General features: G+C 38.6%; 1 protein-coding gene across 7 annotated transcripts in view; it reads right to left on the bottom strand.

The window, feature by feature from the left end:
* The window catches only part of KANSL1 (KAT8 regulatory NSL complex subunit 1), a 171065-nt gene that overhangs the window by 48185 nt on the left and 108500 nt on the right, over window positions 1–14380 (bottom strand). For 6 of the 7 annotated variants that reach the window (XM_027081314.1, XM_027081320.1, XM_027081315.1 and 3 more), the window contains 2 exons: window positions 13141–13282; window positions 5722–5823 (listed from right to left, as the gene is read on the bottom strand). In XM_027081314.1, the coding sequence (XP_026937115.1) occupies window positions 5722–5823; window positions 13141–13282 (244 nt within the window). The remainder of the gene's footprint in view (window positions 1–5721; window positions 5824–13140; window positions 13283–14380) is intronic. The other variant, XM_027081319.1, reaches the window with a different exon arrangement.

The raw sequence follows: 14380 nt of genomic DNA, 5'->3' as shown, positions 1-14380 counted from the left end.
TCAAAGTCAGAGAGGAAACGTGCTTGAATTCCAATCCCAACCATACAAGGAGGCACTGAATATTTAGAAGGATCTGCTTAGAAACCTTGGGATATCCTACATGTAATCACCCTGAGATCTAAAGCAGGGCACTGGGGCAACTAGGTTCATCATTCATTCTCAAATTCAAAGAGCTTAAAATATTAACCCCAATCCTCTAATAGTGTTTCGTCTAGAAAAAGAAAAACACACCTCACAAACACATGTAATTTTATTTAGAGTTTCTTAAATGCATTCACATTGCTTTAAGAAAAAGTGAACACTCCTTATCTTGCAGTCCAAAAGGCTGCAAAGACAGAGTAGAGAAACATTAACAAACACTTCACAAATATTAAATCCACACACTAATTTAAGCCCGATTGTTATTACTGCAGTGGTTTACATCATTAATATTTTCAGGAAACTAAAGCATGACTCAGATATTTGCCATCCAATGGGAAGCTGTAAATAGGAGTTGTTACAGAGCTTCTCTTGAGTTTTATGTGATGTTCAGATACACTGAGGGTACATGCATCCCACAGCCAGAAAAGTACAGAAAAGCTGAAGTGAAGTGGTAGGTAGAGTGCTTCTGTAATCCCTCCTTTTTCTAAAGCAGAGCCCCAGGGATTACCTTTTGGGGAAATCTTAAGAGTTAAAGGTAGCAAGCAGGGTTACTGAAGTGATTTTTTTCCTTGACTGAAAGGGTCAGATGTATGGAATAACACAGCAGTGAGATTCTATTTGTTATTCTTATAAAGTAGGCATCTGTTTGATTCATTACTCCACCTTCTTGGCCACAACAATTAAGTGTGACGAAGAGCCTTTAAAGAAAAACTAGATTAAATTAAGGTTTATTTGTGTGGGGGGGGGAGATTTTTCTGGGGTCTGAGAACCCATGTTCACTGAATTTGTTTTACTAAAAAGTAGAGAAAGTAAAGGGGTAAAAATCAAAAGGCACACAACTTAAAAACACGTAATAAAATAAATCTCTAGGTGTGTATGCAAGATATGTGTGTATGTATCTTTACTTTAGTCATTCAAGTAACGCCATGCTGTAACTGTTTGAAAATACCATTTTCCTTAGATGCACCATATTTGTTTGTCTAGAAAATTTAACAGTTCTGTTTTGGTTAGTTGTTACCTTTCTGACAAACATTATCAAAATGGAAAGAAAAGGCTAACTGAATGTAAGGAATTCAACTTTCATTTCTGGGTCAAAATGCTCTCCATCTCAATGATACCCAGCATAGTCCTGCTTAAAATTACCAAAATACTGCTGGCCCATAAAGAGTATAACAGTCATTTCCATGAACTAGCACCACGGCCAAGAAACTGTGCTAAAGTGGAAGTGGAACTTTCTGAAAATTCCACTTCCACCAAGTTACTTACCTAGGCTTCAATTTCTGCATATGTAAAATGGGACTATGTGCCTCACTTTCCTATGTCTCTATATTGAGGTCAAAATATCATCTGTAGGGCTTCCCTGGTGGCGCAGTGGTTGAGAGTCCGCCTGCCGATGCAGGGGACACAGGTTCGTGCCCCAGTCCGGGAAGATTCCACATGCTGCGGAGCAGCTGGGCCCGTGAGCTATGGCCGCTAAGCCTGAGCGTCCGGAGCCTGTGCTCCGCAACGGGAGAGACCACAACAGTGAGAGGCCCGCGTACCGCAAACCTGCATCGGTATATATATATATATATATATATATATATATAAAATCTATAATTATATTAAAACAACTTTGGGAGATTAGGTTTGACATAAATACACTACCATGGGTAAAACAGACAGCTAGTGGGAACCTGCTGTATAGCACAGGGAGCTCAGCTCGGTGCTCTGTGATGACCTATATGGGTGGGATGGCAGGGGGAGGGAGGTCCAAGAGAGAGGGGATATATATATACATATAGCTGATTCACTTCACTGTACAGCAGAAACTAACACAACACTGTAAAGCAATTATACTCCAATTAAAAAAAAGAAAGTTAAAAACAAAACTTTGAATTATTCGTTTCTAAAAATGCAACCAGCATAATGTTGTTACAAGTCCAGAGACTACTAAACCTAAGATCTGTATTTACCAACACTGTTGAAAATCTTTCTCTAGAATCTAGAGAAATACAGTAATTGCAAAAACAGCCTTATAAGTTCTTACTGTTCAACTTATTTATCCACAGCCCAATTTATTTTAAAAGTCCTAACTGGTCAGTCAGTGTTTTTTAATACTGTGGATCAAACATTCCCCAGACAGTACCTAACCCTCTACTCTCTATCTCAAACCCCTCATGGGGGCCAATGCACCATTCATTGTCCCTGATGACTGCAAAACTTCAAGGAAAAGAACACTGTTCCCATGTAACCAATGGTAGGAAGATTATACCTTGAATGTTTAAAAAGAAAAAGCAATAGCTTACATTTTTGTATGCTTTACTTCTGGGAAAGCATTAGTCCTTCACTTAATAGTTCACTTGTTAACTCCATCAATTCCACAAAGCAAGGAAAGGTAAAAGAATGAGGCTTGGGACTTCCCTGGTGGTGCAGTGGTTAAGAATCCGCCTGCCAATGCAGGGGACACGGGTTCGATCCCTGATCCAGGAAGATCCACACGCCACAGAGCAATTACGCCTGTGCGCCACAACTACTGAAGCCCGCGTGCCCTAGAGCCTGCACACCACAACTACTGAAGCCCATGCACCTAGAGCCCGTGCTCCCCAACAAGAGAAGCCACTGCAATGAGAAGTCCATATGCAGCAACGAAGACCCAATGCAGACCAAAAAAATTTTAAAAAGTGAGGCTTATTTTGCAAATAAAAGCAAACACAAATAATGATGTCATTTCTCAAAAGCCACAGAAGCAATGTTTTTGCTAAAACAAACAAAAAACCTCCTCAATTTCAAATCTATGGAAAGGAAGGATAATGCAAAAACTAATAAAACTGGCTACCTACAGGAGGTGGGAACACAATGGAAAGAAGGTGGAAATAGGAACAGGGCTACAGCCTTTTGTACAGCTTTAATTCTTAGCACAGTAGTAATGTTTTGCATACTCAAAAAATAATAAATATCAACTACTGTGTGTGTGGGCAACAAGAAGTGGAATACTATAGTAACAAAAGAACGTAACTGTATTACAAAATAATTGCATAGTCACACTGAAAGGTGAACTAACCTAAGAACAACTTCGGGGAAATAGCATTTTGACGGTTTATTATAGTGCTAACATACTGTATACAATATTGTACTCTGGTTAGTAAAGATATTTCTCACAGGAGTATGAGCTGGCAATTATGAAACTACTCTATTTGGTACTAGGATTGAACAAATAAGTATCAATAAGGAAGGACAAAGGCTGTGGTGTTAGACTGGTACTAGTATAAACTCATGGTTTTTAGTGTATATACAGATGGGTAGATAACAAAATATATGTATGTGTATGCATGTAGCAGCATACATATATATATTTACTAGCTTTGTTGAGAAGTCCTAGATAGAAGCAATGACACCAAGTAGCAATGAGCACAACTAGTACCCAGATCTTGGTTTCAAAACCCTGTTCTCCAATAAAAAGAAGCAGGGCTGGAACAAGTAAAACACAAGATGAACCTGGAACATTGTGGGGTGCCAGAAAGTGAGTGTTCAAAAAACAAGGCGGGGGGCATGTTGAAAGGACACAGACGCCAATCTGAAAGGTCCCGATGCCAAAAGTTCAGACAACTGCAACTGAATACTAATAGTAGTAGATTATAATCCATAACGTAAAATTAATATCCATAAAACCATCCTGAAATAAGTAACTAACTGATGGACGAAATAAATGAGGGAGAAAAGACAGCTCTTCCTAACAGAATTCCAATGAACAAATGTAGAAAACAGAAAATCACCATTTAGTAAACACCACAGCAATAATTACTGCAGTAATTTTGCAGGTAAAATCCACCAGTAGATGATAAAACTGTGGATTAAAGTATAATGAGCTGGACATATATACACTACCAAACGTAAGGTAGATAGCTAGTGGGAAGCAGCCGCATAGCACAGGGAGATCAGTTTGGTGCTTTGTGACCGCCTGGAGGGGTGGGAATAGGGAGGGTGGGAGGCAGGGAGACGCAAGAAGGAACAGATATGGGAACATATGTATATGTATAACTGATTCACTGTTATAAAGCAGAAACTAACACACCATTGTAAAGCAATTATACTCCAATAAAGATGTAAAAAAAAAAAAAAATAAAAGAAATAAAAGTATAATGAGCAACAGAAAAATGCATAGTATCCCCCCATGAGATAGTCATTCATTACAAAGGGAAAAATACTAACTTTACAGTGGAGAAACCTGGCAGGCATCACATTAACCAAGTGAAAAAGCTATCACCATCATCTTGTACCCCTAATATGGTATACTGAGAAGGGCACAGTATCACTTCTGTGGAATTACTGCAAAAAATGCATAACCTTTAACGAAAAAACATCTGGCAACTCCCTTCTGAGGAACATTACACATAATAACTTACCAATACTCTTGTGTCAAGGTCATGAAAGACAAAAACTGAGGTGCTCTCACACACTGGAAGAGACTTTAAAGAGATATGACAGGGCTTCCCTGGTGGCGCAGTGGTTGAGAGGCTGCCTGCCGATGCAGGGGACATGGGTTCATGCCCCGGTCCAGGAAGATCCCACATGCCGCAAAGCGGCTGGGCCCGTGAGCCATGGCCGCTGAGCCTGCGCGTCCGGAGCCTGTGCTCCGCAACGGGAGAGGCCACAACAGTGAGAGGCCCGCTTACCGCAAAAAAAAAAAAAAAAGAGAGATATGACAACTATATGCAATGTGGAAATCTGGACCAAAAAAAGGCGGCATAAATGAGAAAATAAGTGAAACTGGAATAAAATCTGTAGTCTGTATCAACGTTAGTTCCTAGTTTTGACACTGAACAATGGTTATGCAAGCTGTTAACGCTAGGGGAAGCGGGGGAAGGCTATGTGGGGACTCTTGTGTACTGCTTTTGCAACTATTGTGTTAAGTCTAAAATCAAATTTCATTCATACACAAATCTAGGAGTTTTCCTTAGATCAAATTACTTAAAACAAGAAATGTTAATACTCATAAAAGCCCGTGACCTTTTGAGAAAAGTAAAAATATGAAAGAAATAAATTAAAAGTGGTCTTGGAATTCAGAAAGAAAAGAAATTAATTTTGGTGTTCAGAGAAATAGGAAAAAGGAAGGAATTATGAAGAGAGATTTGAGCTAGGCTCTAAGGAAACAGAAGATTACAAAAAATGACAGCTTTATCCTCATTACAGAATTAAAGGGGGTAACTCAAACAGCATTTTCAACATCTTTGTGAGTTAAACCTCTAGTCCGACCTTTCCATTTTATAGTGGCCCAGAAAGGTTACCTTACTTATCAAAGTTATCAGAGCCACATGGTCTCCTAATTCCCAGGAATATTCCATAATGTCACACTTGCTCTGGCTGTGCTGTCTTGAGAGTTAGAAGCTGCTTTTAAATTTTAAAGTCAGCTACACAACTGCTCGAGGGGCCCTGTGGTGCCCTATTCGGGAATTCAGAGCCTAAAATGCCAGAGGTGATAAAAGGGGATACAACCCCTTCGTTCAGCCAATGCAAGGATCCTTATTACAGAGAATAAACTATGCTGAAGCTACACCCCAAATTCTCACTCATTTTCCCTTTTCTGTCTTTTATACTTACCAATTTATCATTCCCATGATCTGTCTTCACCTCAGAACTAAGTGGAAGAAATAAGTCTGTTGTGTGCTCTGGGGGAGGCGCCTCTCCAAGAACTATCAACCCCTGCAGGACAGAGAGAAAAACAGCTTAAGTGGTGTAAGTTACAAATTTAATTTAGTAGTTAATATCAAGAGTTAGGGGCAGGGTGGGTCTGGTTTACCAGAGGCCTTTTCCTTTATCCTATGGTTCTGAAACAAAATATACCACCAGCAGCTTTGCTCTTCCAAGAGTGATTTCAACAAAAGGCCCTAGCAGTAGCCATGAATACAGCCTAAGACTCAAACCCAAGCTTCCCCTTTCTTCCACTTGAATGTATGGACCTACATGGCTTGTAGCATCTTTTATTCACATCTTCCAGATCTGGGATCTTTATCAGAGTATGGTATTTTACACTATATCACCAACCAGACTATACCATATTAACAATAGCAATGCAGTTTTTCTACTTAACTTGATCAAAAATGTGGCTTAAGGATGACCAAACTAGAAGTGCTACAATTATAAATGATGAGCTAAACCAACTATCTCTGAGCAACCACAACCACCGGGTGGAACAGTCTCTACAGTCAGTATCTTAGAAACCAAAAACTTAAAACTGTTCCAAAGACACCTGTTTCTCACAAGCATAAGCATTACTCCAGATTAGGTTCCTGCTTGACAATTTCAAGCTCAGATTTTACATTCACCCCAGAAAATAAAAAATGTAAAAAGAAATTTTAAATGACTCCACAAATCCTCTCCGTAGCCAGCATGGGCCCAGCTTGGTGAAGACAGAAGTTAGCTTACTATGAAAAATAAACAAAAACCACAGACATGAATCTCCCATCAACGCAAGTAGAAGTGACCAAAATCCAGTTATGACACTGTGTAACAAAAAGACTGGGATGCAGGTGCTCTTTGGTTCTCTTTCTCTGGTCTAGAAAATAAGGAGATCTGACTGATAAGAAGCTCTTAATGGAAATTTTGTATTAGAATCACTTGGGGGAAACCTTATCAAACTATACTTGCCCAGGTCCAACATCAAATCTACTCAGAATCTCTGGTAGGTAGGGAGGTAGGGAGCTGGGTATTCTGTTTTTAAAAAGCTTCCCTGGTAAGTCTTAATGCAAGCTCTAAACTGAAAAATACTAGACTCAATCATCTTGACTCAGCATCAGAATCCCCCAGAGAACATCCTAAAATGTTCTATCAACAGATTTCAGGGCCTAAAAACTTTGACTTATCAATTTGAGCTCCCTAGGCCATTATGACATAGGCTCTTGTGAGCCAATGAACCAGATGATCCTGTCCCTGGGGTTATTTCTAATACAAAAATCTCCGTGAAATAGGAGATATAAGAGATTGGGGGTCCAGTGGTGGTTAAGAGGGACCGATGGAATTTTACCTCAGTTTAAAAGGGAAGAAAAACAGGACACACACACACACACCCCCAACCGTAAGAGAAACAACAAGTTTCCTATTCTGGAATAAGACTATACCTAGGCTATGTAGAAAATGAAGCAGAGACTCTGCAGAAAGAGGGAGAGGTTATTAAGAAAGCAAGAAACATTTGCCCTAGCTTTCAAAATGGGGTTTCTCTGGATAAAAGAACTTCTTTTTCACTGTTGTGGCCTCTCCTATTGTGGAGCACAGGCTCCGGACGCGCAGGCTCAGCGGCCATGGCTCACGGGCCCAGCCGCTCCGCAGCACGAACCCATGTCCCCTGTATCAGCAGGCGGACTCTCAACCACTGAGCCACCAGGGAAGCCCTGGCTAAAAGAACTTCTGCAAAATATTTTCTTGTTTCAATCAGAAGCATAAAACAGACCTCACAAACTTTTCCATTTCAAAGTAAAAACTGTTTGTAAAAAGCAGCTATTTTGTACAACATTCCCTTCTCAGAATATTGCATTCAACATCTTCTCTGCTTAAGAGCCTAAACCACCTCCCCATCTCCTATATAAAGCTAGCCCAAACTCATTTTGGCATAGTCCATAATCCATCTCTACCTTATCTATTTCCAACTACTTTCTGCAAATATTGTTACACTAACCGCATTATCCCCTAGAAAATGTCTGAATATATATGAAGTTGTTGTTGAGAGCTGGGGGTTATTACGAAGTAGTAGGTAAAGAAATGCAACTAAAGGTTACAATACTACCCACTACCTGTTCTTATGTCTTTGTTTATACTGATTCTGCCCTTCTCTTACATTTATCTATCCAAAAGGTTATGCTTCAAAAAGCTTGTCAAGGCCAAGTCCCACCTCCTTCCAAGAAAATGTCCCTGGTTTAACTGAGCCCCTTATTTTCTTTATCCACATTGCCAGACTTCCTAAAGCATGGTGATTTTATCTTACATTCTGTATATTTAAATCTCATTTCCAGAGCAGAACCTTAGGCCAAATTATTTATTTCATTTATTGTTGCCTCAATTTGTCGTTTAAATGTTAACTAATGGTAAGATCCTTGAGGACTTAGACAAAATACAAATATATTCGAATCTCCCATATTCCCTAGCAGAGTTATACACCAAGAAAGGAAATGCATAATAATTATTTTTTGACTTTTATGTTTAAAACTTTTTGCCCTTGAACGAGAAAATATTAAGTTTATATTAATTATAGCTAGGAGCCTAAATAAATCCAACTATTAGGTATAAAGTTACTCCCTCAATTTTTCTTAGGTGAGAAGGTAAGTCAGGATAAAACAGCCAATATTTTCCAAAGGGAAATTTTTCTCCTTAAACTACCAAATAATTTCTAAAAAACACCTTAGAGACTACAAAGACACCCTCCTGTGAAAGCTTTAAAAGACCTAGTAGGGACCATTTATTCCCCATCATTTTATAGACCCAGGGAGGATGCAGGTCGAAGGTCATGTCAATAGGCCAATCCGTGGCAGAACGAGGGATAAAAGCTGGGTTAGTTAGACCCAGCTAATCTTTGTTTTGGCTTTCATTCATTCAAATCAAGCCACTGCGTCTCCATTCATCAAACATTTTTTAGGTGCTGGGGATACAGGAAAGAAAAAAGACATATCCTGCTCCCTACTCCTATCCAAACTCATCCCTCAAAGTGCTTACAATTCTAATACTGGGACAAAGACAGAATATCAACAATATAAGTAAAATTTATGTTGCACATTAGAAAGTGTTAAATGCTAAAAAAACTAAAGGACAGTGAGCGGATAATAAAGTGGGAGTAGGCACTCTTTCATATTAGGCGGTCAGGGTAAAATGCACCGAGAAGGTGGTGTCTGAGCAAATACTGGAAAGAAACTTGGGAACAAACTTTGGGAATATCTGCAGGAAGAGCTAATGCAGCAGTTTCAAGGTTGGAGCCAGCTGGATAACTTTAAGAACTGTAAGGAATTTGGTATGGCTGAAGGAAAATCAATGAGTGGAGTCTGAGGCAGAAGCTCAAGGCAGAGGAGGTAAGTGGGGGTGCAGGGCCTTGTAACTCCCTGTCTTTCAGCTTTTATGTCCAGATGGTAAATCACTGGAGAGTTTCAAGCAGAAGGGAGCAATGATCTGACTTATGGTTTAAAAGGATCAATTTGCTATTGTGTTGACATGTGGATGAGTGGACAGTAAATAGAGGAGCAGAAAGAACCGCTGTTGGACCGAAGTGGTTGGATTCTGTGTACATATATATATATATATATTTGAAGACAGAATCAATCAGTTATGCAAATATGCTTCCTGGGATGTGAGGGAAGAGAGCAGTCAGAGAGTTAGTAAAGGTTTCTGGCCTCTGCAACATTAGAGCTCCTATTAATCTGTTGAAAGGTCTTTTCAATGTGCATTAGTTTTAATCAAATCTATTTTTGCAAATATTTACTCAAGTGCTATGCTGATTCATATGCTACCATTCACCCATGCATTCTTGCCCTGACCCCCAAAACTCTGTTCGTTCATTATAGCATACAAAACCAACCATTAAATCCTTTATACTGTACCTCATACCAAAAAGGATGAAAGCAACTAAAAGGAAGATGAGCAAATAAAAAGCATACAAACAGCTAAAATCTGTTCATTCAGGTGACCTTTATTGAGTGTCTACCACATGCTGGGTGGTGTGAAACCCTAAGAATAAGAAAATAAATAAAATACATTCCACTCATAAGAAGCTTACTACCTTCGTCTACCTCAGACAGACAGGCAGGAGAAGTATGACAATGACAGTGCTATAACAGAAGTTTAGAGAAGATGACGTGAGAGCAGAAAAGAGGCAGAGCTTAAGGAAGAGACTGATGGAAGTAAGGCTTTATGGAGAGGTCTACATGATTACTTAAATTTTCCTAAAATATACTTAATAAATATAGTTAATAATCACGAAAGGAAAGGTCATTATTAGCAAAGAAAACTCCATGAAGTTCCACTCCACACTTGTCATGGCAACCCCAAGCTGGGATTCCCTAGCATTCGGGGTTTATACTGGGTCAGCATTACGTGGCTGTGACATTAGCCACAAGCAGCAATAATCTCAAGGCTACTGCACTCTAAGCCCAAGGTAAAAAGGCCAGGAGAGTCTGCCCACCCTTCACTATCACTTCCTAAAGTCAGAACCAGGACCATGCCTGGACTGTCCAGGCCTAGAGAACTAAACACTACAGAACACAGGACTACAGAAATTGGGAAGGGTCACAGTTGCATGAAGTCGTAACATATCCTTACAAATTATTCCTCTCTGGAAATACAAATCTGTCCTACATTTAAAAAAGGAAAAAAAATGAAGTAAAACTGAAAAAGGAAGAAATGGTAGAAGAAACTGTGCTAAGCCTGATTATAAAACAGGGCCAAAGCAAGCAAGCAAAAAGGAAAGAAAAGAAAAAACTAAGTTGTATGCTTGGGTCAACTGCTTTCCCTTTACCAATTTCAGGTAACACATGGAGTCAAAGTACAAGGAAAAAAAAAAAAACCACCTCTTCATCTGTAAAACAAAATTAAGATGCAATTTCACATACTCACTTTCCTACTTCATTCTAAATAGGTCAAGCTTTCCTACCCATCTTAAGATAAATCAGTGATCTCACTGTAAACCAGCACCACAAGATGGTCCTGGGCTACCTAGACTAGACATGGCTGTCCATAATGCCTTATAACTCTAGGAAGATGGAAACTTCAACTACTTTACATCAATTCTGAAGACAGGTATTCTAGGTTACTGCTGTTCCCATTCAGCAGCTTTTCTATCCAGAAGTTTCATTGTTCTTCCATCTCTCATTCCCCGTAACATTTCCATCCTTAGTTAGCAGGTGCTGTGCAATCTGACAGATCAGTCAAAAGAAGGGATAAAAAAATAATATAATGTTTTGTACTAGACATGGATGTTGAAGATTGCGTGTTAAGAGAAAGACTGCGTGTTAAGAGAAAGAAGTCTCCTTTAGCAACAGAACCCTCTTGGTCCCTGTGCACTCCCCCCTCAGTTTTATTTACCAGGTGTGAAATTTCAATAAATATGCTCAAGAGAAATGATGAAAAGGATACAACAGCAGAATATGTTAGACAGAAAATGCTTTGGGGTCAGATAAATAGCCCTGCGTTCAAATTTAGCTCTGCTTCTTACAAGCCTGTAAGCTGTTGCTTTGTGCATTAAATAACACACATGAATGTACCTGTATATAGTCCACACTCAAGGTTCAGACACTGTTTTCCTTTCTCATTTTAAGACATGGGAGCATCTTTTTTAAAAAAGCTGACTGAATATGAAAGTTAAAACACAATAGTGTTCCAGATGGTATGTCTTAGTTTAACTGAAATCACTTCTTAGTGGCACATAACAATGGTGCAGCTTACAATCAACAGCATCTTTGAGTCTATGAAATACAGTAGTTTTATAATGAGGAACTAATATAACATAAACACATATATAAACACACAGTACATATAATTATATATATATATATATATAAAATAGATAAAGCAACAAATATGACTGACTACCATTCTAATAATCTCAGTTGTTACTAAGAGACTCTAGTTCTCAAATATGAAAATTCTCTCTTAACTATTGGCTATAAAATACCAGACACTGGAGAGGTGTCCATGACAGAGGAAGACTGTTTTTCTCCTCAGGATAGGCATATCCAGTCATCTCCCAGATATTCTTTATCAACATTCCAGCTCATATTCTACAAATATCACTTAATTTTCTTTGTGAAAAAGAGCTAAGCATAATGTTTACCATCCTTGGTGAATATTTTTAGATTTAATTCCTCATTTGTGCTAGCTAATTTTTAAAGTTAGGATTTAATGTGTTCCCTATCCTAAAGGAACAAATTATTATTATTATTTTTTTAAGGTAAGTCCTCTGGACTTTGCCCTCAATTATAATATGTTCTACTGAACTTCTGGAGAATTACATATAAGCCCATTTGGGGAAGAAGCTCAAAGAATGCTCCAGTGAAATGTTTGGAATAAAAGCTTACATAATATACAAGGGAGGCTGCAGGACTTTTACTTCAAACTCTTACCCTTTTGTTCATCTTGTCAATTAGTCATCCTTTAACTCTTGGTCTACTAATTAATTTAATGTATGCAGTTCACGGTACATAGCAATTTTCTTAAGGCTTTGACCAGCACTAAGGCAGGACAAAAACGTTGTGACACTTATTTTTAGGGGCAGTAGATGCTTCATCTAGACCCACATGTTCAGTCAGGGAAGTCACTGCATCAAGCTAACACAATAAGTACCTTGCAAGAACATAAGCACCAAGAAAGGAGGATTTTTATTTACTGTGACCCCACTAAGGAGAACAGTGCTGGTACACAGCCGTCACTCAACTGTTTACTGAATGGATTTCTTTTCCATATACATTTTTCCCCCAGTCAAACTCCAAATAAGCAGAGGACATTTTTCAGAAGAAGAACTATACAAGTATCACTGTTAAAGATAAAAGCTGTATCGTTAAGAGTCAGTCCACTGCAAGGAGAACAAAGGAAAATGAAATCACCAGTGTCTAATCTTGCCTGAATGATCTTTCAGGAAAAACTTTATTTTTCCTCAAGAAAGCAAGGGAGGCTTAGCAGTAAAACAGAAACGCATCTAAGTAAAAAAATAAGATGAAAACACAGTCATCACCACTTTTCCATAAATATAACAAATATGCAGGTATGGTCAATGGCTTACATTAAATAGTGCCTTTTTTAAAATGTTCCCTGTTAGCCCAGATATTCAAACTGTTTTGTTCTAAACCCATGAGCTAATCTAACATTATATTCTAACAGTGTTGTCTGCATTATGCTAAGTAACACCAGGCTCTTAAACAAATTAAACCGCTATATCAGATCATATTAAACCATTCTCTCTGACATAGTTAAGAGTTACTGAGGGATGGGGAAAAGGGGATAATGATAGTTTTTAGCTGAGCTGAAAAAGACCAGACACTTATCCCTTACCTTATTAGCACGTATCTGTTTGTAAATATCTGTTTGCTGCCGAATTCGATATTCCAAGTCAGAAACATGAGCCTGAAGCCAGTTCCAGCGGCTGACAATAGCTGCTCGGTCTGCAGCCCATCTCCATTCTGACCTGCGCCTCCTAAAAGGAAATAAACTGAGTGAAAACCAAGAGTAGCAGCAACATTTATACTAAATGGGAGTGGGATGGTTTTAACGTCTAAATGCCCTTATACAGAACACTCTAGTGTCAAGAAAAACTTAAGACTATATGTATGTTTATGTATGTATGTCACAGGACATACATGGATAAAACTCTTCACATAGATACTTCCCAAACTAACTAGCTGAAACTGCCTTCTAAGTATCCTGATCCTGTCTGTGGCAGTTTTTCTGAATTGCCTTAATTTCTCAGGAGATAGAAATATTTTCTACTTTAAGACATATAAAGGATAAAGACTACGTTATCTACATAGAAAATCCAAGACACCACAAATTATAAAGCTAACCAAGAATTCAGCAAAGTTGCCGAGTAAAGATCAACATACCAAAATTAACAGTGTTTCCAAGTGCCAACAAGTAGAAAAGACTCATTTTTTTAAACTATTTACAACACTAACAAATGCTAACATTATACACAAAAGATCTTTGCAGAGAAAATAATAAAACCAAAAGACCTACATAAATGGTGAGACAGATTTTAAGATGGCAATTTTCACATCTACCTACAAATTCAAATAAGCTCCAATCAAATCTCCCATAGGGTTTTTTGTTTGTTTGACTGAGCTGCACGGCTTATGGGATCTTAGTTCCCCAACCAGGGACTGAACCCGGGCCCTCTGCCGTGAGAGCGTGAAGTCCTAACCACTGGGCTGCCAGGGAATTCCCCCCACCACAGGGTTGTTACTGGAAACTTACAAACATCCAAAAATCCACAACAGTGGAGGGGAGGAACACCACTAGAGAAATTCTAAAGAAAGTATGCTGAAAACTCACACTACAGAATTAGGGTAAAGCTATGGTGATTAAGGCAGTCTAGAAAGACAAAAAGACCAGTGGGACAGAATACAGAACTCCCAAACTTAGAACTGGATATATAAAAGAGATGGGCATTCAGAGCAGTGAGGAAAGACTGAATTATTCAATAAATGGCATTGAGATGCCAGTTCTTTACATGAAAAAAGTAAAATTACTTCCTTTCTTTATGATATAATTCACTATTTTTGGAATTCCTAAATCT

This window comes from Aethalodelphis obliquidens, unplaced genomic scaffold, assembly GCF_003676395.1.
Source record: "Aethalodelphis obliquidens isolate GAN/ISIS:26980383/991018 unplaced genomic scaffold, ASM367639v1 scaffold44, whole genome shotgun sequence".
Classification (NCBI taxonomy): domain Eukaryota; kingdom Metazoa; phylum Chordata; class Mammalia; order Artiodactyla; family Delphinidae; genus Aethalodelphis; species Aethalodelphis obliquidens.
This window is presented reverse-complemented; position numbering and strand designations above follow the sequence as displayed.